A 21,906-nucleotide genomic window follows, 5' to 3' on the forward strand; every position below is an offset into this window, starting at 1 on the left:
TCAACCAACTAAGCCACCCAGGTGCCCCTCACCTTCCTGGTTTTTGCACATCGCATTAATCATCACGTGGGAGAACGGGCTGCTTTGACCTCGTAAAATAACCTCTCCTCAACCATTTGAGGACTGGTTCCCCCACGTCATTCCCAGTCCATGTCAACACTCCAAAGGACCCATCTCCTCTCTAACTCAATGGAAGCCCTCAAATTGGCTGCAGGTTGCTAGAAATTATATCTACCTTTGATGGGGCGCCTGGGTGGCTCAGTCAGTTAAGTGTCAGACTTTGGATCAGGTCATGATCTCACGGTTTGTGGGTTCGAGCCCCGAACAGGGCTCTGTGCTGACAGCTCAGAGCCTGGAGCCTGCTTTGGATTCTGTGTCTCGCTCTGTCTCTGCCCCTCCCCCACTCGAGCTCTGTCTGTCTCTCTCTCTCAAAAAAAAAAAAAAATAGACATTAAAAAAAATTAAATACCTTTGACACCATCCGTGCCTATGTTGTGACATGTACCTTTGAGTCTCATATACCAGCACCCTCGATGAGAGCCAGACCCACACCTTCCAGGAGAGCTACTGCCCACAGCAGTCATGATGAGGACGGGCCACGCTGGTCACCTGGAGAGCTCTCTGTGTCTGCTCAATAGGGAAACAGCTGGGCTTTTCAGAAACAGTAAAAACCCGAGAGTTTTAAAGGATTTATTTGATTTCTCCACATGATCACAGCTATGGTTTTACATCAATAGAGTCTGTTACTACTCACAAACAGAACGCGTGTTAAAACAAAAGCACTCCTGTCCTGCCCAAAGTTACACAGCGGGTGCCGGGCCTCTGGCGAGGGAGGTGTCTCTCGAAGTCTTTGGAAGGTCTGCAGTCAAGACCTGATGCTAACCGTTTAAAACAACTAGAAGGTGGACGACAGTTCCCAAGAGGAGACGGGTCCTGTGCGGGACCTCGATGCGACCGCGGTTAGGCTAACGTGCGCCCCTTCGTGGGTAAGAAAGAGGCACACGCCCCTCCTCCCACCTGTCCCTTTCCACCACCCCCCACTTGGCACTGATCCGTCTCGAAATCTGTTTCCTGGATTATTGTTGTTATTGGAGATACTTTACAAAATTCCTCAGTTTTCAGGCAGGAAGAGTGATGGTATTTTACAACGAAACCGTAAGATGCATGCTTACCCGTAGAGACCCAGCTTTGCAGGGAGTGCTTTGTCAACACCTAGGGTCGTGTTTACATATCTGCTGTCTTTTCAGCTCGTTTTAAAGACAAACAAGAGGCTTCTGCATGCAGCGCGTGATGGAAACATCGCTCTACGCTGGGTGACTGAAGACATTTTTAAGCAAGATGTGCACATCATATTAGGATGAACTTTATTTTTACATTGTTGTACAATTCATTCGTAAACTTAAAAAAAAATACAAACACATGATTTAATTGTTGTCCCAGAAAAGATTTTTGTGGTGCTACCTGCCGCTTCCTCTACTCCTGCTCGTGTCGGAAATGACCGTTTCACTGGAACAATTTGCACGACTTGAGAGAAAGGTCCCAAGTGTGTCCCGACGGTGGGGAAGGAGGACACAAACGTCCTGCTCGGCGTCCTGCTGCCTATCCCCGGAGTGGGGGGTGGACGGCAGGCCCCCACAGCGCTGACCCTGTGGCAGGCTGGGGTCTAGAAAGAACAGTCCCACGAGAGCGCCACCCAGGGGGTGGGGGTGGGGCGCGGGAAAGCAATCTGTCGGCAGTTTTTGCTTCCCAAACGAGATTCCGGGCAGCGTGGCTCCAGCCTCCTTGGAAACACTCCCTGGAGACGCTTCCCACGGTAAGCGTGTAAATCAAAGAATGATGAAGCCTCGCTGACCTGAGCCCAACACGCTTTACAAAGTTGGACACATGGGGAGAAAGGGAATTGGTTCGAGAAGCCCCCTTTCGCTAGATCCGGCCGTGTGGCCACCAGACCACGCTTCAGGACACACGGACGGCAGTTTTGGAAGTAAGGGTTCTGAGTGGTCCGTGGTGCACGAAGGACGGCGATGGAGACAGCGCCCCCCAACCCGACCCCATCGGCTTTGCTGTCCACCCTTTTTCATCGGTGGTCACCCCTTCAGAAAGGGCAACCTTGTGCCAAACAGCCTGCATCTTTTCTGGAACAACCTCGAGTTTACAGGTAGACTCTACTATCGGTACAGAGGGTGAAGAAAGGCCGACATATTTAATATGTTATCACTTTACTTCAACTATTTGTCAACAGTAACACTGATATAGTTTGCAAATACACAATACATAGAGTGTGGCCTCACACGACTGACGCCGGATGGCATGCAGTACAATTCGACTTCTCCTGGTCAGAACAACAACCTTTAAACCGCAAGACAGAGAACGCCTCGGGGAGCCTGATTCTGCAGGAAAACCAAGGAATCTAGGAGCCGGTGGAAGCGGGGAGCCTCCCACCAGCCTGGCCTGGACCAGATCAGACGCACCCGTGCTTTATACACGTCCCTCCTTCCGAGCAGGTGCCCGGGAGAGAAACACGACACGATGGGAAGATAAAGGTGGGCAGGTTAAAGTCACACTTCTTCCAAAAAAAAAAAAAAAAAAAAGGCTAAACTCTAGATTGCTGTATTTGCTCTCTGTGGAGATTAACAAAGTGCTCGGTTTGCAGATTTGCTGGTATGGTGGCCTCGATGATATGACAAAGGGGCGGGTGGGGAGGGAAACGGGCGGGCCCCCCCCCCCCCCCCCGGCCGGCCCGCCAGGTGGGCTCCCCTCGGTCGTCCTGCCGTCTGGCCACGGCGCACCACGCCGTCCATGGCGTGCGGAGCCTGTGGCCCGCGGAGTCCAGCACTAGCTTCGCCCTTTCTGAAAGGGCTCTCCGCCGGGGCAGGGGCCGCGGGGCAGTCCTCTGGTCCCACGGCTTAGGAGCACAGCACTGGCGGCTGCAGTGGCTCGAAAGGCTGAAACTACAAAGTACGGCCCGTGGGTGACTCAGTCACAGAACCGGATGCGTGCGGCGCCCGGCCCCAGGGGAGCGGATGGTGTCACCACAACACGGAAGCGACAAGAGCACAGCTGAGAGTCATGTGATGCCCTGGCAGCTAACTGGACCATGAGAAGGCAGCGGGGGCTTCGCTGGCGAGGGCCGGCACTCGTCGGCCGGGAGGTGGGGGTCAGAGGGGCCACGGTGAGGACACAGGGGTTGTGCTAGCACATGGCCACATGGAATCACGATGATCGCGGCTACCGCTCAGAAAACAAAATGGGAAACACACACACCGCCCTGGGTTGCTACATGCTAGAATCAGCCTTCGGGTTTGGAGCGGTTCCCGGTGGAAACTCGCTGGGGTGGGGGTGGGGGTGGGAGTGGTGCCTGTGGCAGTTGGAGACAGGATGAGTTAGTTATGGTGTTGGGGAGGCGAGTATGGGAGCTGGCCGCCCTCATGTTGGAGATGAACACTTCTGCCGTGGATGGGTGCCCCCCTGAGAGGACTCTGAATGAGTGTGCATTAAATCATATGCATATAAAAGAAATATGGATCATGGAAATTCACAGTTATCGCAGCCATTAAAGTGTCTAAGAATCTGTGGAACCAATATCCTCAGACAACCAGTTCCTAACCAGTTGTCCTGAGTTGCTACTGTAGAGTTTCCTGCATTTGTATCTATTTGCTTACCTGAAATAACAGAGCAGTTTATAATACTGATTACTTATGATAGTTTTCTGTTAATAAAATAAGGATTTATACAAAGCAATATTGGACTTTTTAAACAGTTAGATGCTATGTTACTTGGCACAGTTAGTAATGATTGCGTAAAGATTTTAGCCAGTCCCTGGAGGGACTTCTCCTCTTTTTTTATGAAAATATGGAAGTATCTGAATTTGTTCCTAGCGTTTACGTTTTTGGTTTACTCTCTCACATTCATGTAAGATACTGTCTTCCTAGCGGGTAAGTGGAGCTCCTTGGAAAGTCTATATTGCTAATTTTGTGGACTGAGACATTTCCTTTCACACACAAATACTACCTATACAGTATATATATATATATATTTATATATTTATATATTTATATTATATAAAGTTTACTTACGTATTTTCATCAACCATATCAGGTCTACTTAATTTTTTGCCCATTGTCAATAAAAGAGCAATAAATGCAGCAAGTTTGGTTTGTTTTTGTTTTTGTTCTGTTTTGTTCTGTCTCTGGTTTTTGTGTCTCGTTTCTTCTTTTCCTAGGCTGGGTTTTCATATGCATGTACAGTTGGGGAGCAGAGCTGAGGGCTGCTTTGGGGTGGGGGACAGCTCAACATCTACGTGGCCGGTGGCGCCGTTTTCAAGGCTGATGGTGGCCGAGGCCCACCCCTTGGGTCCAAGTGGATGGAACCCAGGACACCAACGCTAAGTGAGATCGTGAACTTTGTTCCCTGCAACACAAGCCCCGTGGGCTCAGAGGGCTCCATCCAGGCCGCGGGGAGCAGAGGGGAGAGGTGGAAACAGAGGTGCCCTGGGTCTGGTCTGAGGCCGGCCGCCCCCGGGCATGGCTCTGTGTGGTGTGCAGGTGTTCCGGGGCAGTCTGGGACCCCGCCCAGGCTGTCTACACAATTGTGCTGATGCCGCTGGGTTTGGCCTTGCTGCTGGTGGGGGGCGGCGGGGCGGGGGGCTGCCCGTGGTGGTGCGCTGCGTGGCCGTGGCCCGTGTGGCCCGGGTGGCCGGCGTGGGCCGAGGGCAGCGGTGGGTGGCTGTGCACGTGGGCCCCGTAGGGTGGGTGCCCCCCATGGGGGCCGTGGTGGTACTGGTGTGCGTGCTGGATGTGCTGGGGGGGGTGGTAGTGGTGGTGGTGGTGGTAGGGGGGCGGGTTCTGCTGCACGTGGCAGTACTGGGCGTGGTGCCCGTGCACCTGGGCCTGCGGCGGGCCCTCAGCAGGGCCCTGGTGGTGGCTGGCCCCAGAGTGCTGCGCGTGGGGCAGGCCCGGTGGGTGGGGGGGTGGCTGGGGAGGGGCTGAGGGCGGGTGGGCCTGGGGAGGGGGCTTCCCTCTCTTACTCCCAAATAAGGAGCCCAGGAGGGAGGATGAGTTAGGCATAGTCTGGTGTGGGCGAGATGGACACTCTCGTGTTGATGTAGCTCTCCGGCGCATGTGAGGACTGCTAATGATGGACCCCTAAAAAGGAAATTCATAGAAATCAAAATTAAAAGACCTTACAGCACTTATGTCAGAATGATTTTTTTTTTTTTTTTTTTATGTAAAAAGTTCACCCACTGACTGCTAAGCCTTAGTTAACTCTCTGGCTGCAGAGGGCGGGGCTGGGTGAGGCTGGGTCAGTGCCACCTCCGCTCATGCGACTGGGGGCCACAGGGACCCAGGGTGGCCTTCCACTGAGAGGAGTGGGGATGGGGTAGGGGATGAGGGACGCTCCTGTCTGGTCAAAGCAGCAGCAGCAGCAGCACAAGTGTGACTTCTGCTCTCGTCCTAATACGGAAGGCGGCCTGAGCTTTCGGATCAGAACGACCGGCCCGGGGGTGCCTGTGAGTGCCATGTGCTGCGTGGAGTAGGCTGGGCTGATGTGCATGAAGAAGAACCCCGTTCCTGCTGAAACTGCACCATCTGCTCTGCCTGTGTGGGCCCCGAGCTTTCTGGGGAGCTGCTGGTAGGGACCGGGCGGGGCTCGGGGAACCTTGTCCTTGTTGGAGGGGCGGGGGGGCTGCCTAGGCATTTCACTGCAGCTACCTACTGCAAACCAAACAAGGAAAAAGAAGGAAACAAAAAGGTCTGCAAGCTGAGGTTACGATGTGAACAGTCATATAGAAATGGTTGGCAGATGAATGAAATCTCATGAAATCCACACGGAATTTTTTCTTCCTCTCATGGCTTTCCTCCCCCGAGCTAGCTAAGCAATTCCATGATGTCCTGACTGCAGACACACAGCAATCGGAACTCCAGGAAGGAAGCGATGGGGATGGCGGAGCATGGAAGTCAAGAGATGGGCGAAACCCACCCTCCCGCCCCCGACAGTGCGGGTGGAGGGTGCACAGATGCCTGGCGGGCGGTGCTTCCCGCCCAGGAGCAGTGTCGGCAGGCGGGGGCCCCGGGGTGGGGGTGGGGGAGTGCCAGGGAGCCGGGATGTTAACCATGCTTGGGGGGCCACAGGGGACGGGGTTAAGCGGGAACTAAAACACGGAATCCAGAACCACGCCCACCTCCCATGGGTCCAGCCCAAACAAGCGGTGAGAGGCACGGGCGATTCTAGGAGGGGGGAAGCTGGCATGCACTGGGGCTGAGGCAGGCATGGGGGACGGGGCGTGTCTGCGCCTCTGTGCAGTAGGGGGAAGGAAGAGCAAAACGGAAAAAAAAAAAAAACGAAAAAAAAAAAGACAACAGATATAAACCAAGGATCGGGGAGGCAACACACGACAGCCAGCTGGACGTAGGCGCTTCCTACTTACTTCCACATTGCTCTCTAGCGATCCCGCACTGCTGCGACGCCCTCGCTTCCCTGCCCAGAACATGCAATACCAGAGGTTAGACACGGACACGAGGCCGGGCCGCCGCCTGCCTGGCCCTGGGTCACCACTGCCGCAGGCCGGGGGGAGGGTCGGAGGACTGGCTCCGTAGGGAAGCCCGTGGGAGGGCAGTAATGAGTTTCAAAAGAAAAAAAAAAAAGAAAAGAAAAAAAAAGAAGGGGGAGTTCAAAGAAAAAAATTCGTTTTCAACCAGCCCCAACTTGATACCCCTTCTCCTGGACTGGCAGTCTGTTGGTGGGGGGGTGGGGGGGGTGAGGGGGATGCCTCCAGGTGGGCTGGGGCACGTGCACAGCGGGGGCCAGATGCCCTGTGCTCCAGCCACCTGCCAACAGGGTATGGGACAGGGGCAGCTTCTCCAATGGCTCAAAACAAACAAGATGTGGTCCTGTGCGGCCCTGACTGCGTGGATTTCATATACATATGTATATGCATATTTACACATACATATACATCTCCCCCCTTGCAGGCAGGGTGGGGTTGATGGTTAGGAGGAAACTAAACTTGGTGTCCTGTCTTTTCCTTCTGGGGAGCTCAAATGTGCTGGTGCCTCTGGAGCCAACTGTTTGGTTTGTGCAGTGCCCTGGCCAGGGGCAGGAGGCAGGGTCAGGGTCTGCTGGGAGAGCCCAGAGTCCTGCTTCCCTTCTGCGGGTACCGCCCTTCCGGATGCCACAAGTGCTCCCTCAGCTGTGAGCGCTGCCTGCCGATGGCTTTCTACTACCCCCCCCCCCCCCCCCGGCACATGGCATATAGTAGGCACTCAATATATGTTGGCTGTGTTACAGGAAGGCTGTGTCTTCTTGGTTCTGGAGGCCTAAGGCTCAGCCTGGCCTCCAGGGTCCTTTTGGAGGCCCTCTCCATGGATTCCTGCAGGACACTGAGGCTGGCAAGAATGGTGGGTGCCCAAGCTTCGGGGTCCGGTCTCTGTTCAGCCCTCAGGAAAGCAGATAGGAAGAGGGGACAGAGAAGGGGCCGCCCACTTGATGTTCTGGAGGCTTCCACCTGTGCAGCCCTGGCCACGAGCCGAATACATTTGTTCTTGGTCAAGCCCCGCAGCAATGCAGTATAGGTGTCCCTTTGTGCCAAGGAGGAGGAGGAGGTGGAGGCTGAGGTTCATGGACCGACTGTCCAATTCCACAGTGAGCAAGCGGGACTCACACCCAGGTCTGCCTGTCCATCTCTGGGGCTGGGAAGCTTGGCCATGCTGCCTTCTGAGCGGAATGCAGGCTGAGTGAGCCCAGGAGCCTGAAAGATGGAAAGGCTGCTACGTGCCTCTCTGTGGCCAAGAAGCTGGCCCTGTGCGGGGTAGAGAGTGGGTCTGTGGGTCCTTCAGGCCTCACCGTGGCATCTGAGTGTACTGGGACGGAGCCTTGATCTTGGGCATACAACAGTGGACTCGGGGGACATTCGGTCCCTTTGCTTCGCCTGCCAACCCCCAAACCTGAGTCCCAGCTGGGAACTTTGCTTGACTCTGGCACGTGTGAGAGGGCTTCAGAGCTCGCTCAGGACAGGGCCACACAGAAGATTAGGGCAAGAGTGTTTTCCACCAGTTGCTGAGGACCAGGGAGAACCACGTAGGACTTGGCCCTTATTCCCAGCTGGAAGAAAGATGAGGGTCATCACATATCCTCATCTTTCAGCTCGTATGAGAAGAGAGGCTGGCCATCTTCCCTTCCTGCTTTTTATTTTTTTTTTATTTTTTTTTTATTTTTTTTTTAAATTTTTTTTTTTTTTTTCAACATTTTTTATTTTTGGGACAGAGAGAGACAGAGCATGAACGGGGGAGGGGCAGAGAGAGAGGGAGACACAGAATCGGAAACAGGCTCCAGGCTCCGAGCCATCAGCCCAGAGCCTGACGCGGGGCTCGAACTCACGGACCGCGAGATCGTGACCTGGCTGAAGTCGGACGCTTAACCGACTGCGCCACCCAGGCGCCCCTTCCCTTCCTGCTTTTTGTCCCAACACAGTGGTCCAGGGACATAGAGCAGAATGAGGCTCTTTGGCTGAAGAGGTAACCCCACCTGGCACTCCTTTGATTCTTTAGCACAGTTTCTGCATCTGTGAAATGGGTACGCGCCTTCCTCTGATTAGGGGAGACGTGAGCATCAGACACTCGGGATCTTGTGGCACCATGCAGAAATGCTGACGTCAGATCTCTGCTGTCTCTGCGGTTTTAAAATCAGCTCTCTGGCCCCTCGAAGCCTAGAAGGCTCCCCTAACTGAAAACCAGGGACACAGTAAGGCCGGCCTGCCCCACCAGCTCCCAGCAATGTCTTCTGACTGATGTGCTTCTCTCAAGGGGACTTAGGCCAGGCCTGGAGCTAGGTTTGGGGGCTCTGTGTGGTATCTGACCTGAAGTACAACAAAACCCTCCTCCTCCTGCCCCCAAGTGGGCCAAGACTTAGGACAGTTTTAACTTGGATGTCTTTGAGTAATGCTAAGTTTCTCAGAATCCGTCTTTTCAACTTCCCAAATAAGCATGAGATGTGAGGTATCCCTACCTCACTGCTGTCTGCAGTCCAGTCCCAGAGCCCCTAGTCATGGGCACACCCCACAGACACCTGCTCGCTATAGATCTGTGTCCGGGTGTGTGCACACAGGTGCACATCATGTGCTAATGGAGGTGAAGCATGCTGGGAAAGTGGCTCTCGCCCATGCACCCACACTATCCCTCACCTGCACTCTATCTCCTGCTACACTCCCTCTCTCTTGGTGGGGGGGCGGGGGGGGGGGGTCCTGCACCAGCCACAGGTGAGCCCTGCCCTGCCCAGTGCCTCTCCCAGAACCTGATCAGGCCCTGCCAGGCCAACTGTGGCCAGGATCAGTAACCACGTCTGGAAGGAGTTCCAAGCATGGCTCTTCACAGCCTTCTCCTGCTTCTCGGTATCGGCACAGAATGCAGCAAGGGCTCTCAACCCAGGGTCCCACCCTGTGGTCCTTAATAATGCTGGAGGCTGAGCAGGTGCTGCTTTGGACACTGGCCACCAGGAGCCACCAAATCTCCCCTGAGAGGGCTTCCCGGGTTCCCTGGGGCAGAACATGGCAGGTCTCTGGGTAGGCCCTGGAGCAATGACAGGTGCAGGCAGGTCCCATGGCCTCTAGGAGACATCCTCTCTCTGGAGACTGATGTTGGGCAGCTTGGCTGGGAGGGGCAGGAGGACCCTGGGGGCTTGAGGATAGCGTCCATCATGACTTGACTGATCTGGGCCAGGGGTTAAGGCCCCAGTCACACCTGTGTCCCTGGTCCACGCAGGCCCTTGATCGCAGGCTGACAGGGCTCTGGTGCCACTGAAATGAGCATGGGTCCCGGATGAAGGAAGACCATGTGGAGAGAACTGGTGGTGGGGAGTGGGGGAGATCCACGTCTGAGGTGTGTCGTCACCTGGAATGACGTGTGATTGCAGGTCCAGGGCAGACGCCCCCAGAGCAGTGACGTGCCAACAACTGAGCGCTAGCTTTCCCGAAGGGAGAGAGTATCCCCGAGGCCTTGCCTCTTCTCCAGCAGCCCTCTTAGTGAGGGCCATGGTGGGGAGAGCGACGATGCCTCCGGAGAGCTTCATTCCGACCCAGTCCAGGGCACGTCTTCGGGTGCTGAGCCCAGCATCTTCCTGGATGGCTGCCGACACTGGCCGGTCTCCCTCTGGAGACTGCACGTGGAGGGCTCCCAGTCTGGGGCCTTGGCAGCTGCCAGGACTCAAACACACCTTCCAGGCTTCCTGGGGACAGGGGGCTGCCTTCCTGGGGGATTCTTCACATGGTCTCTTGGGAAGACTCAATCCCTAGAGTTTTTCTTAGTTCAGAATGTCCAAACGACAACGGCAACAGTGACGATAGAAGGAAAGCAGCTGAACCTCAGCGCTCTGTCCCTCACACAGGCCTGGGGGTGCAGCTCTATCTGACCCCGAGGAGCTGGAGTCCTAGGTGTGGCTGGCCACGTTGGGAGCGTCAGTTTCAACAGAGCCACTGTTACCTGAGGGACTGGACGGGACCCATCTGCCCTCCAGGTGCTGCATCAGGGAACAGAGAGGCCAGGCCTAACGCCACTGCACAAACCCAAACAGAGGTCCCGGCTACCAGCCTGCAGAGGCCCAGAGTTGTCCAATTACGTTTAGCTGGGTTTAACAAGCCATAGGGAAAACCAGTGGTTCTCAACCCGTGGCACTTTGCCAACTAGGGGTGATTTTTGCCCCCCAGAGGACCCCTGGAAATTTCTGGAGACATTATTGTCTGTTATGACTGAGGGAGGGGGTGGATACTCTTGGTATCTCGTAAGTAGAGGCCCGGGATGCTGGTAAACATCCTGCAGTGCACAGGACAGCACCCTCCAACAGCATGGAATTATCTGGCACAAAACATCAATGGTGCTGGGGTTGAGAAACCCTGGGTGAACCCTCATGCTGGCAATGGATTTCTGATTTTTACTATGAAAAAAAAAAAATGACAGGACAAAATAAGGACAAAAAAATTCCAACTCAAAAAAAGAAAAAAAAAGAAAAAAAATTTCTGGGAAATGAGTAAGCTGGAGGGAGGCAGTGCGGCCGGTGGGACAGGTGTGGGATGGAGTCATGAGCGGGCTTTTTTAGTAGCGGGGCCCAGGGCTGGCCACGAGGTAATGTCTGAGGCAGGGTGGGGCGGGTGAGGCCCCGAGAAGGGGAGGGGGCTGCCGGGCCCCTGGAGAGGAGGCGGCTGATCTTGGCCCGAGGGTCTTTTCTGACAACCCAGGGCCTGCAATCAGGCTCCTAGAGCCGGGACACCTGGAGCCGCGTGCCCTCTGTGGGACAACGTCCTGTAACCTCTGCTCCATTGTAGCTGGAGCCTCCTCCCAGGAGAAGCTGCCTGTTGAGACGTGACTGGGGGGCTTCAGGGGCTGTCCCTCCGCGGCTTCTCTGACAGCACTGCAGGCAAAGCAGGCTAAACAACACTCATGGGCGGCTGGCCCGGGGGACCCGGCCGGGTGAGCTGCCCCCAAAAGCTCCCTGACGCTCTAGACACACCTCCTCCCCTGGGATATCTGGGAGGCTCGAGGGGTGCTGCTTGCTTAGGGGTTAAGAGGCTGGCAGCAAATAAACACACACAGAAACAAAGAAACAGTAACAAAAACCACGGTTGTGCCAGGGCTCCCCCCACTCCCCCCACCGCCCCGACATCCAGGGGGCAGCTGCGGCCACTGCCTCTGGGCCGGATGGGGGCCCGGGTTTCCCAGGAAGGGAGACCCCCGTGAGGGAAATGAGACCAGGGACAGTGGGAGAGGGGGGTCTCCAACACAGTTTCGAGGGCTTCACTCCATTTCATTCATCAGCATAAAACACAGGGACGCGGCAGCACAGAGGACAAGGGACACATCCATCAGTGGGGCCTGGCTCGCTCTGTGTGAGAGCAGTTTCCGGAAAATAAATAAAAGAATAAATAAAACCCCTAGAAGAAGAAAGGGAGAATAGGGGTAACCTCCTGGCTGTTCTGCCTTGACAACCGGATCCTGTTTCCTCTGGCCTTTTTGGGACGCCCTCGCTGTGTGGTCAGATGCTACTATGGTCTGGGGACAGTCACGGGAAACCCAACGGCACGCCGTCTGAGCCCTGCCGCCACCAGCCGCCACTGCGGTCCTTTCCCGGCACGCAACGCGTGCCCCAGCTGCCCGGTCTGAGTCCTGCATGTGCTGGGCTAGGAAGGGGGTCCTGGCCCGCTCTTACCCGCTTCGGAGAGGTCCCGCAAGGAGCTGCTGAGGGCGCTGCGCTTGAGGCCCTCACCGCTGGCGTAGCTGTCATCCAGGCAGGCTCGGCTCAGCGTCCCGTTGCCGGACTCCTTTTTGAGGCTGGAGCACTGGGACATGCTGGGCCGCACGACGCCTTTCTGCTTCTCGAGCTCCGCTGAAACAGAGGGGGTGAGGGACCAGTGAGAGAAACACAGCCTTGAGGGGGAGGCCCTGGGCCCTCTGTGCAGGCTCGGCATCGCGCCCAGCTGCCATCTGTTTGGCCTGAGGAAAAGTGAGGGCTCACGGCTGTCTTGGGAAAGAAAGAGAAGGTGTGAACGCTGCCTTTGACAAAAGGGAGCCAGGAGGAAACTCTGAGAGGCACGGGTCTTGGGGTCTGCAGGAAAGACCGTCACTTTGCAGGCTTGAGGGCTGGCAAGGAGACTGGCTGGCCTGGGTCTGTGGACGAGTAAGGGGTAACCCGACCTTGCCGTGGGTGGGGCCCAAAGGTGGGGGTAGTTGTGTGTCTCCAGGGAGTGAGGCTTGGAGCCAGGAGAGAAAAGATGATAATCAGGTCCGATGAAACCCACAGGATGGGCTTGGTGGTGACTTCCCTGACGTGGAAGATGAAAGAAGAATAAGCACACCAAGGTGCAACGAGATCAGCTCCGGATCTCCGGGAAATCTCATCTCGTGGGGCGACGGGGGAACCAGGCTCTCTCAGGGCATGCCATGTGGTCCCACGGGCAGGATGGGCCTGGGCCGCGGAAGCCCTCACTCTCACGCAGAGGCCTCTGCTGCCCTCCCCACGCCACCTCCTCTGGCCCGGGTATGGGGGCTGCCCTGTCACAGGGCTGTGGGAAGGCCAGGTGAGACCAGGGCACCTTACTTTTGTGGGGCCCCAGAGTCCCTGGCACCAGATGGGAGCCAACGGCCGCGTCCAGCAAGTCCCATGAGATGCCGGGGCTGCTGGCTCTTCCTCTCCAGGGGGCCTGGGACTTACACTCTATCCTGTGCTTCTCCATCTCCTGCACTTCCGCGATGGACTCCCGAAGGTCGTCGGTGAACTTCTTGCGGTCTTGAGGATTGGGAGCGTTAAAGTTTATTAACACTTTGATGTCTGCTCCGGGGACAGCAGATGTGAGCCGGATGCCATTGGGGTAGTCTACAAAGGAGAAGGGGAGGAGAAGAACCCATGGATCCCTGGGTGCTCTCTGCACTCTCTCTGCTGGTCAAGAAAATGCTAAGTCTAAGGGTCCAGGCTCTCAGCAGACATGTCTAACCAGGGAGGAAAGGCATCCACAGGGCAGACCAGAGAGACTGCCAGGAAATCCCCATCTCCTGACTTGGGTCTGTGTTGTTCTATGGAGAAGTCTGGGGCAGATTTGGCCAATCTGAACAGAGGTCAGGGCCACCATCCTTCCTCAACCTGAAAGTCATGGAGACTAGACCCCCCTTCAAGTCAAGGTCCTTGGTCATTGCCTGAAGCTCAAGAATGGCCAGGGGTGGAGTCCGGGAGTCAGAGTCAGTGTCCTGTACTGGGGGGGGGAGTCTTATCTGGTCTCCCTGGGCAATTCTGAGTGCACACTGAGCTCTGTTCTCTCACAAGTGGCCTCCAGACCCTCAGTTCCCTTGGGTGCTTCATGGGAGCCCCATACCCAATGCACTCTATGCTGAGTGCTTAGTCTTTCTGGCCTGTGACCTGCCTGGTGCCACTTCCAAGCTCACAGAGTCTCTGTGGCTTTGGTCCCCTGGTAGCGCCTCTCTCCTCAGCGGGAATCAAGCATCAGCTACTGGATGTTTGGAGGTTCTTGGTCCAAACACCAATCCCACTTTTGCTCAGACCTAAGTCAAGGCTGGGAACTCAAATGCCTAGTGTGTTCCCATAAATGTAGGAAGTAAACCACATGAGACTGAGCAACAGAGTGAGTGGGGGGGGGGGGGGAGGGGCGTGCTGCCCATGACAGCCACATGACGTGGGAATGTGGGCCTAGCAAAAACCTTCTCGGTTTTCAAGAAAACTCAAAAATTTTAGTTATTTTATTTTTTAATTAAATTTTTTTAATGTTTATTTTTGAGAGAGAGAGAGAGAGAGAGAGAGAGGGAGGCAGAGTGTGAGGGGGAAGGGGGCAAAGAGAGAAAGAGGGAGACAGAATCCAAAGCAGTTTCCAGGCTCTGAGCCATCACCACAGAGCCCGATGCAGGGCTCAAACTCACGAACTGTGAGATTATGACCTGAGATGAAGTTGGACGCTTAGTGGACTGAGCCACCCAGGTGCCCCCAATTTTAGTAATTTTAGATATTAAGTATCAGCTCAACAAATTTTTTAAAATGTGTAAACCAAACACATAACTGGGCTGTGACTGACCCACGGCTACCACTTTGAGATCCCTGCTATGAAGGCATGTCCCATAGAAATGTCAGTGTCGACTCTTGGGCTTATGCCAGGACCTTGGGTTCAGGGCTGAGGGCTGAGCCCTGGGAATGTAAAAACGAGGAGGGCACAGCCTCTGCCTGCGGATTCAGTCTGGTCGGGCCCACTGCTGGGAGCATCACAACCACTGCCACCCCTTCGGAGAGAGGGCCTGCCGGTCAGGACGATGTGGGGTGGCACCATGCTCCCTGAGGCCACCTACCACCCTGGTAGAAACAAAGGCAAGGCAGGGATGGCCCAAGGCACAGGTCCCTGGTTCTTTTTCAACCTGCAGATTGAAAGCGGATCAGACGGTAGCTTGGCAACCAGTCCGAGAGGATGAGGGCTTCCCTGCTGCTGGAGATATCATGACGCTCGACTGGAACGGTCCTCCCCTGGGGCCAGTGCAAAATGGGCAGGGCAACAGGACCTCCCCCTCACCCCCCATCTCAGGAGGCCTGGCTCAGCCTACAGCTCAGGGACCTCCAACAGGGACAGGACAAAGAGGGAGAAAGGTAAAGGGAAGGGCTTGGGTATCAGAGAAAGACCAGGTCAACAGAAAAAAGTCAGTGGGGGTGTCAGCTCCTCCCCCAAGTCCTCAGGCCTCATGGCCCACTCATACCCAGAGAAGACTCCAATAACACCTAAGAATAAATCCTGCTCTAAGCACTTCATGTATGGACTCACCTAAGTCCCTGAGGTAGGTGCTATCACCCCACTTTACAGACAAAGGGAATGCGGCCCGGGGACCGCTAGGTCCTGACGCATTTGCACCCGCACTCTCCGCTCAGGACCGGGCTCCTGTCCTACAGCCCCCCAGGCCTTGCCTGCACCTGTTTGTTTGCCTGTGTTTGCACATCACCTGTGCCATTTACTTGGTGTCTTCCAGGCAACATTTTATTGGCATAAATCCACTCCGCCCTGAATTAAAAAAATCTTAACCACACGGTAAGAAGACGTAGGAGCAAAAGCAAAGGCAATCACCACCATGTACAATGTTATCAAATTCTCCCCAGGTACTGTTGCTCGTCAGGCCCCTGGCCTGCAACCTTCTCTCTGCTGGCGAAGCAGGAATACGGAACACACGTGGGAGAGCTGGGGGAGATCCCCAGGGGGAGATCCTTGGGGAGCACAGCACTTCGTGACTACAAGGTGGGAGTTGTGACACCGTTTCCGCCACGTGGCACATGGCCACGTGTGGACGAGTGCTCCAGCACGCATACTCGCGGCCGGGCCGCGGCAGGCCCCCAGCACGGACTTACACTGGTTCTCGAAGAGCAGAACCTGCATGCCGTACAGGGAGAAGGACTGTCGGAAGCTGTACGTCACCGAGTTCTTCTTTTTCTGGAAGATCTTGGTCACCTGGGGGCAGCCAGAGACAGAGGCTGAGTCGTATCGCCTGCACCGCTCAGGGGCAACTCTGGGCGCTCGGGATTCTGACCGAGACTACCGTCAAAACCCTCTCGGCAGTGCAGAGGTTGGGAGGCCTCTGGGGCAGGGCAGGCCTGTGTGTCCAGGCACATCCTGACATGGATGCTGGCTTCCGCTCCCGTGAATCCCAGCGGTCGTCCTGGCTGGCGATGAAGCCCCTCAGCAGAGAGGTGGCAGGCGCCACGCTGCACATGACCCCAAAGGCACCAGGCCGGGCTCTAACACCCAGGACCCCACCTGAGCTCTGTGACTGCCTGAGAGATTTTGGAGGAGGAAACGGAGGCTCAGGAATTTGAAGTCACTTGGCTTGAGGTCAGGGACTCTTGACAAAGACTTGAAACCCACAGGTCCAGATTCCAACCTCAGCAGTCAGAGAGAAGTGGCTGGTCCTCAGGCAGGTAGGGGTCAGGGACAAGGGCCTCTAGCAAGAAAGCCCGGGGCATGCAGGAGAGACAAAGACCCAAGGGACAGTTTCCCCCCGTTGTCTCCAGGGGCATCTTTATCCCCAGTGGCCAGCATCCACGCCACCTTTTTTTGGGCAAGAGCTCCGCAGTTTCCTTTTGGGGAACCCCCTCTCTGCCACCCGGCACTCCTGGGGGTGAGCAGTGACCCAGGTTTAGCCAATGAGACAGCACTGCACCTGCCTGGCCCCTGTGAGTGGCTCAGGCATGGGCAAGGGAACCAGTGAGACCTCTGCCCGGACTCTTCCCAAGAAAATCCCCCTGGTGGCCGGGGATGCAGGGAGGGGGCAGGATTAAGCCTGCAACTGCCGAGACTGACTTTCTCTTTGTGGACAGAGCTCCTGAGAAGGGAGCCCACGCAGCTGAGAGACAGAGAGCCTAATAAAGGAGTCCCGCTGACGCTGTGTAAGCTTCTAGAAATAGTTGGGGCTGAAGCCCCACACCCCCCTCCGGGCTTTTACATAAGCTGACGAAGCCCCGTTTTCATCAGCCGCGCTGTGAGTTAGATTCTGCCTCTTGTAACCCAAGACCGTGGGGCTGACTCCATCCCCTTCACCTCCACCCCACGCACGTGGGTGCCTTTCCCCAAGCGCAGGCGCACAAGGCCAGATGGGAGACCGGAGCTGCAGTTCAAGGCCGCCCCGAGCCACAGGTCCCAGCCACGACACGCTCTGGGGAACCACATACCACCAGGAGGTCGTTAAACAGGAAGATTTCTCGCTGGTGCAGCCCGAGCTTCTGGGGCTTGTTTGGGTCTGGAACCTCGAAGAGCCGGCAGTAGCAGACCAGCCGCCGGTGGGGCAGAGAGAGCACCTGTATGGGGAGGAAGCGCTGCGTGAGCCCCCGGCCCCTCCGCTGCAGTCCCTGTGCACTGGGAACCCAGCCTGTGGGCCTGGCCTTCGAAAACGCCTTCTCCCACCAACCGCACACAGCAGACGTGTCTGGACTCCTTGCAACTTTCCCTGCTCTTCCTCAGGAGCTCTCCTGAAGGGCCGTGGAAAGCGTCCCTGCCTCTCGCGACACCTCCTTTCCTTTCCTTCATGCAGGTCCCAGACGTCTTAGAGCATCACGTGCACATGGGAGCCCCCACAGTGAGGAATTCGTGATTTCTCAGTCCCCACAAAGTGCCCATCACACACATAAGCCTGTTAGTCCCGGCAAAGATTTCTCCAGAGTGTCTACTTGAGATGAGGACACTGAGGCACAGAGAGGTTGAACAACTTGCCTCAGCCACACAACTGGGAAGGTGCAGAGCCGAGAGAGGATTCCAGGCCCCTCCTAAAGAATCCCGACGCTTCTGATGGCTCCCTGCCCCAACTCCTGGGCCGGCAGCCACACCACCCCGTGGGGCCTGGCCTGGGCCTCCACGCGGAGCACGCCTGCCATGGGTTCACGTGAGCCCCCACTCTGCCGAAGCCCGAGCCACTCACAAGGCCAGGTACAACCTGTATGGTGTCTAAGGGCTGCGGTGACAAGTCACTGGGGAGGCCCAGTGGCGGCTCTGAGAGCACCCAGGCTCACGCAGGAGACAGCAGGTTAGTAAAGGGATGTGCTGGCAGGGAGGGTTCACTCTGCAACGGGTGCCCTGGTGGTGGGAGGCCCGAGCTCAGCGCATCAGGAAGATGGGAGGAAGGGCTTGGCCCAGGCTGGCGTGCTCAGGGAGGGGCATCGTTTGGAATAAAAGGGTGAAGGGGAGAGGGTGGCGGGAGGCGGGGCTGGAGAGGTGGGTGAGGGCTGGCCATGGCAGCGTCTAGTGGTTTGTCTCTAGGCCAAGGTGGGAAGAGGGGGGAGCAGACAGGTTTGTGATGCTGACTCTTGCAGTGCAGGCTACCTGGTGAAGGGTAAAGACGGACACATAAGGAAAGTGCCATGTGACTGCAAGGCTAGCCTTGCTGCTCCTGGGGTGAGCAGGCAGGCAGACCTGCTCAAGGTGGTGACAGTGGAGTGTGGGCGGCAGAGGGCGGGTTGGGTGGGCAGGCCTGCAATGGCCCATCAGCCTCATCTGTTTTGGGCACAGTGCCTCGGGTCGGAGGCAAGCCTTGGCCTCTGCGCTCAACCGGGCCGGGTGAGAGGGAGGGACACCATCTGCCCTGGCCTGACAGTACACAACCCTCCCCAGGTGGCTGCAGTCTGGGTCTGCAGAGGTTTGAGGCTGGGAGAACGATGAAAATCAAATTTCTTATCACTCCGGAAAGGAACTCAAGCCAGAATTGTGGATCCAGGAACCAGGGGATGCAGGGAGGTGAACACAGAACATGGTGGACCTCCCTGCCCCCACCCCAACCCCAACCCGGGGCGGGATATCAGCCAGGATGTAAAAGCAGAGGGATACTCACACAGCCAAGCCCGTGATGCAGGGATCCAATCTATGTGGGAAACATTAAACAAACAAGAAAAGATATTAATGATCCAAAGCATGCACCTGGGACCTGAGAGAGCTAATGGGATGACATCCAAGTAGGTAAGCACCCCTCCAGAGGCACGTTCCCATAGCCTTTGTCCAGACATGACACACACAGCTCAGGAGACCTCCTCGCTGCCAGAACTTGGAAAGGCCGATAAGGGCATTCCCAGGCCACCAAGGGACCACTGCGCAACTTGGGCTGGTTTCTTAAGAGCCTCAGGCTCTCTTTAAATATAACCCAGGGCCAATGGTTATTATTCCCCAATATCAGGCAGGAGCCACCCTAAACCTAAAGGAACCGCCCCCCCCCCCCCAACTATGCCCCGAAGAAGCCAGGTTCCAAATGGCATCTAGGCCCCTGTTCAAAGCTAATGCCAGTGGGGCAGGTCTGGGGTCGCATGGAGTGGGGGTGGGTGGGAGTGAGGGAGCCAGGGATGCAGGGCCACCACATACCGGCTTTTTCCCCACGATGAGCTTTTCCACCTTCTGCACCTGGGACACGTGGTCCTCGTTGGTTTTCAGTTCCCGCTTGCGAATGCGCTCGTAGATCCCAATTAGCATCTCCCGGGGAATGTCCTCACCATCGTCCACACCTGGGCAGGAGACAGTAGCCAGGCATCAGGGCGGGCCAGGGTCTGGGTGGCTGTGGCACCGCTCAGCTTCGGGGCCCCAGGCTCACCCCTGATTTGCCAAGTTTCTAAACCCAATCAGAATATCAATCCCTTTCATCAATCCTCAGCAGAACCAAAGACCTTCCAGACCCACAGCCACTGAACACCTTCAGTCAATTATGAAATGCCCTAGGATCCTTCCGCCAGGACAAGGCCAGCATAGCCACCCAGATCAGCACGCAGAGGGCTGTGCCAGCTTCCAGCCATGCTCCAAGGGCTTTATAAACATCAGCTTGCTAATCCTGACCACGGCCTCGCTGGGTGGGTGTGACCGTCTCCATTCCGCAGCTGGGAAAGCGAGGCTTGGGGAAGGGCCCGGGGTTGGGGGTGGCTGTGAAGCTTGTGTTTGTGGCTTCAGGCTCCCACAGGCGTGGGCCTAAGTTCTTGCTTTGCCCCTCACGAGCCGTGGGACCGAGTCTCTGTGCTGGGGGTCCTCTGTGAAGCAGGCCACCAAGAGCACGGGTGACTTCACGGAGGTCTCGTGAGGAAGACAGAGCAGCGGCGGTGCGTTCCCAGAAAGTGAGAACTCCGTGCACCTGAGCAGCGCCACCAGTTGTTGTCCCACGTCACGTGCGCAGAAGCTGGGGTCTGGCCTTGAAGCCGGGTTGTTCTGACGACAGGCATGCACCCTTTCCGCTATACCCTGAAAAACTGCTGCGAGGAAAACTCGGCCCCACTCAAGAGAGAAACGCAACCCCATGCCAGTCCTCAGACCACAGACTGGCAGAGGTCCAGAGGTTTGGTAACCTGCGCAGTTGGCGAGGCTGTGGGAAGGGGCCTCCCACCCGCTGCTGGTGGGAGGGTCACAAATATACACTCAAAGCCCCTCTGGGCCACTGGTTGCGTCCGGGGCAAATTTATCCCATGGGCCATGATGCACAGACCAGGTCACTCATGGCAGCATGGTTTCCAAAGAGCGGAAGACTGGGATTCACCCATTTACCCATTAATAGGGGACTGGTTAAGCCATCCCTGCACGGGTGCAATGGAATACCACACAGCTGCCAGGAAAATGAGGAAGACCACAGGGAACCGACAAGGAACTGTAAGGGGCAGGGTGTGGCCTTGGGCACACAGGTAGGGGTGGGAGGGGCTCTGCTACCCACCGTTCATACTTTTTTTTTTTTTTAATTTTACAGAGAGAGTGTGAGAGCGGGGGAGAGTGGCAGAGGGAAGGGGGGGGGACAGAGAGAGAGGGAGAGAATCCTAAGCAGAGCCCAACACAGGGCTCAATCCCATGACCCCAGGATCATGACCTGAGCTGACATCAAGAGTCGGACGCTCAACTGACTAAGCCACCCAGGCACCCACACATTTTTTAAAACCAGACTATTTTTTAGAACTGTGTTTTAGAGCAATTAAGTTCACAGCAAAATTCAGGGGAAAGCCCAGAGATTTCCCCGTAACACCGGCCTCCACCCACTACCAACTTCCCACACCAGAGTCATATATTTATTAGAACCAGTGAACCCACACTGACACACTATTATCACCCGAAATCCATAATTTACATTGGGATTCACTCTTGGTGTTGTGCGTTCGATAATAAACGTTTACCGACATGTCTCCACCACCACGGAGTCAGGTGGAATAGTGTCACTGCCCGAAAACTCCCCGGTGCTCCACCTCCTCCGCCCCTCCTCCCTCCAACCCCTGGTGACCACTGATCTCTGATATGTCTCCATAGTTTTGCCTTTTCCAGAAGGTCATGTGGCTGGCCTCCTATGGTATGCAACCATTTAAGACTGGCTTCCTTCACTTGGTGGTATGCATTTTTAAGGTTCCTCCCTGTTTTCTCACGGCTTCTTTTCTTTTTAGTGCTGAATAATATTCCATTGTCTGCATGGACTACCGTTTATGTATCCGTTCCCCCACCGAACGACATCTCTCGACTGCTGCCAAGTTTTGGCAACTATGAATAAAACTGCTATAAACATCCTGTGCAGGATTTTGTGTGGATGTACGGGGTTTTCAATTCCTTTGGGTAAATACCAAAGAATGTGATTGCTAGCTTGTCTTACTTTGTGTTTTTTTTTTTTTTTGAAACTATGTGAGGATAATAGCCATTAAAAAGAAATCAATCTAGAAAACTTAAAAACAAACATCAATAAAAGAAAATCATTGCTCATCTGGCTGCCATGCTGGTGAGCGATTCCTCCCCCGCTTACCCTCCAACCCCCCAAATGCACTCCTGCTGAGGGTCTCCCCAGGGGAACCAGAATGAGGAATTCCAGAGAAAATGTGCCCAGTGTGTGCAGGGGGGAAGGTCTCCTCTACAAACACCAAGCTGGACGTCTGCCTGGTACGGAGCACCAGCCAGGCTGTGGGAGACCA

General features: G+C 55.8%; 1 protein-coding gene across 11 annotated transcripts in view; it reads right to left on the reverse strand.

Annotated features, from left to right (window-relative positions):
- Positions 1-676: 676 nt before the first annotated feature.
- Positions 677-21,906, reverse strand: part of IQSEC1 (IQ motif and Sec7 domain ArfGEF 1) — a 404,132-nt gene continuing 382,902 nt past the window's right edge. For 7 of the 11 annotated variants that reach the window (XM_058725835.1, XM_058725839.1, XM_058725837.1 and 4 more), the window contains 8 exons: positions 19,355-19,494; positions 18,834-18,863; positions 17,185-17,310; positions 15,868-15,967; positions 13,195-13,356; positions 12,193-12,369; positions 6,428-6,477; positions 677-5,144 (listed from right to left, as the gene is read on the reverse strand). In XM_058725835.1, the coding sequence (XP_058581818.1) occupies positions 4,581-5,144; positions 6,428-6,477; positions 12,193-12,369; positions 13,195-13,356; positions 15,868-15,967; positions 17,185-17,310; positions 18,834-18,863; positions 19,355-19,494 (1,349 nt within the window). In that variant the 3' untranslated portion in view covers positions 677-4,580. The remainder of the gene's footprint in view (positions 5,145-6,427; positions 6,478-12,192; positions 12,370-13,194; positions 13,357-15,867; positions 15,968-17,184; positions 17,311-18,833; positions 18,864-19,354; positions 19,495-21,906) is intronic. The other 4 variants (XM_058725841.1, XM_058725846.1, XM_058725840.1 and 1 more) reach the window with 3 other exon arrangements.

Source organism: Neofelis nebulosa, chromosome 4, assembly GCF_028018385.1.
Source record: "Neofelis nebulosa isolate mNeoNeb1 chromosome 4, mNeoNeb1.pri, whole genome shotgun sequence".
NCBI lineage: Eukaryota > Metazoa > Chordata > Mammalia > Carnivora > Felidae > Neofelis > Neofelis nebulosa.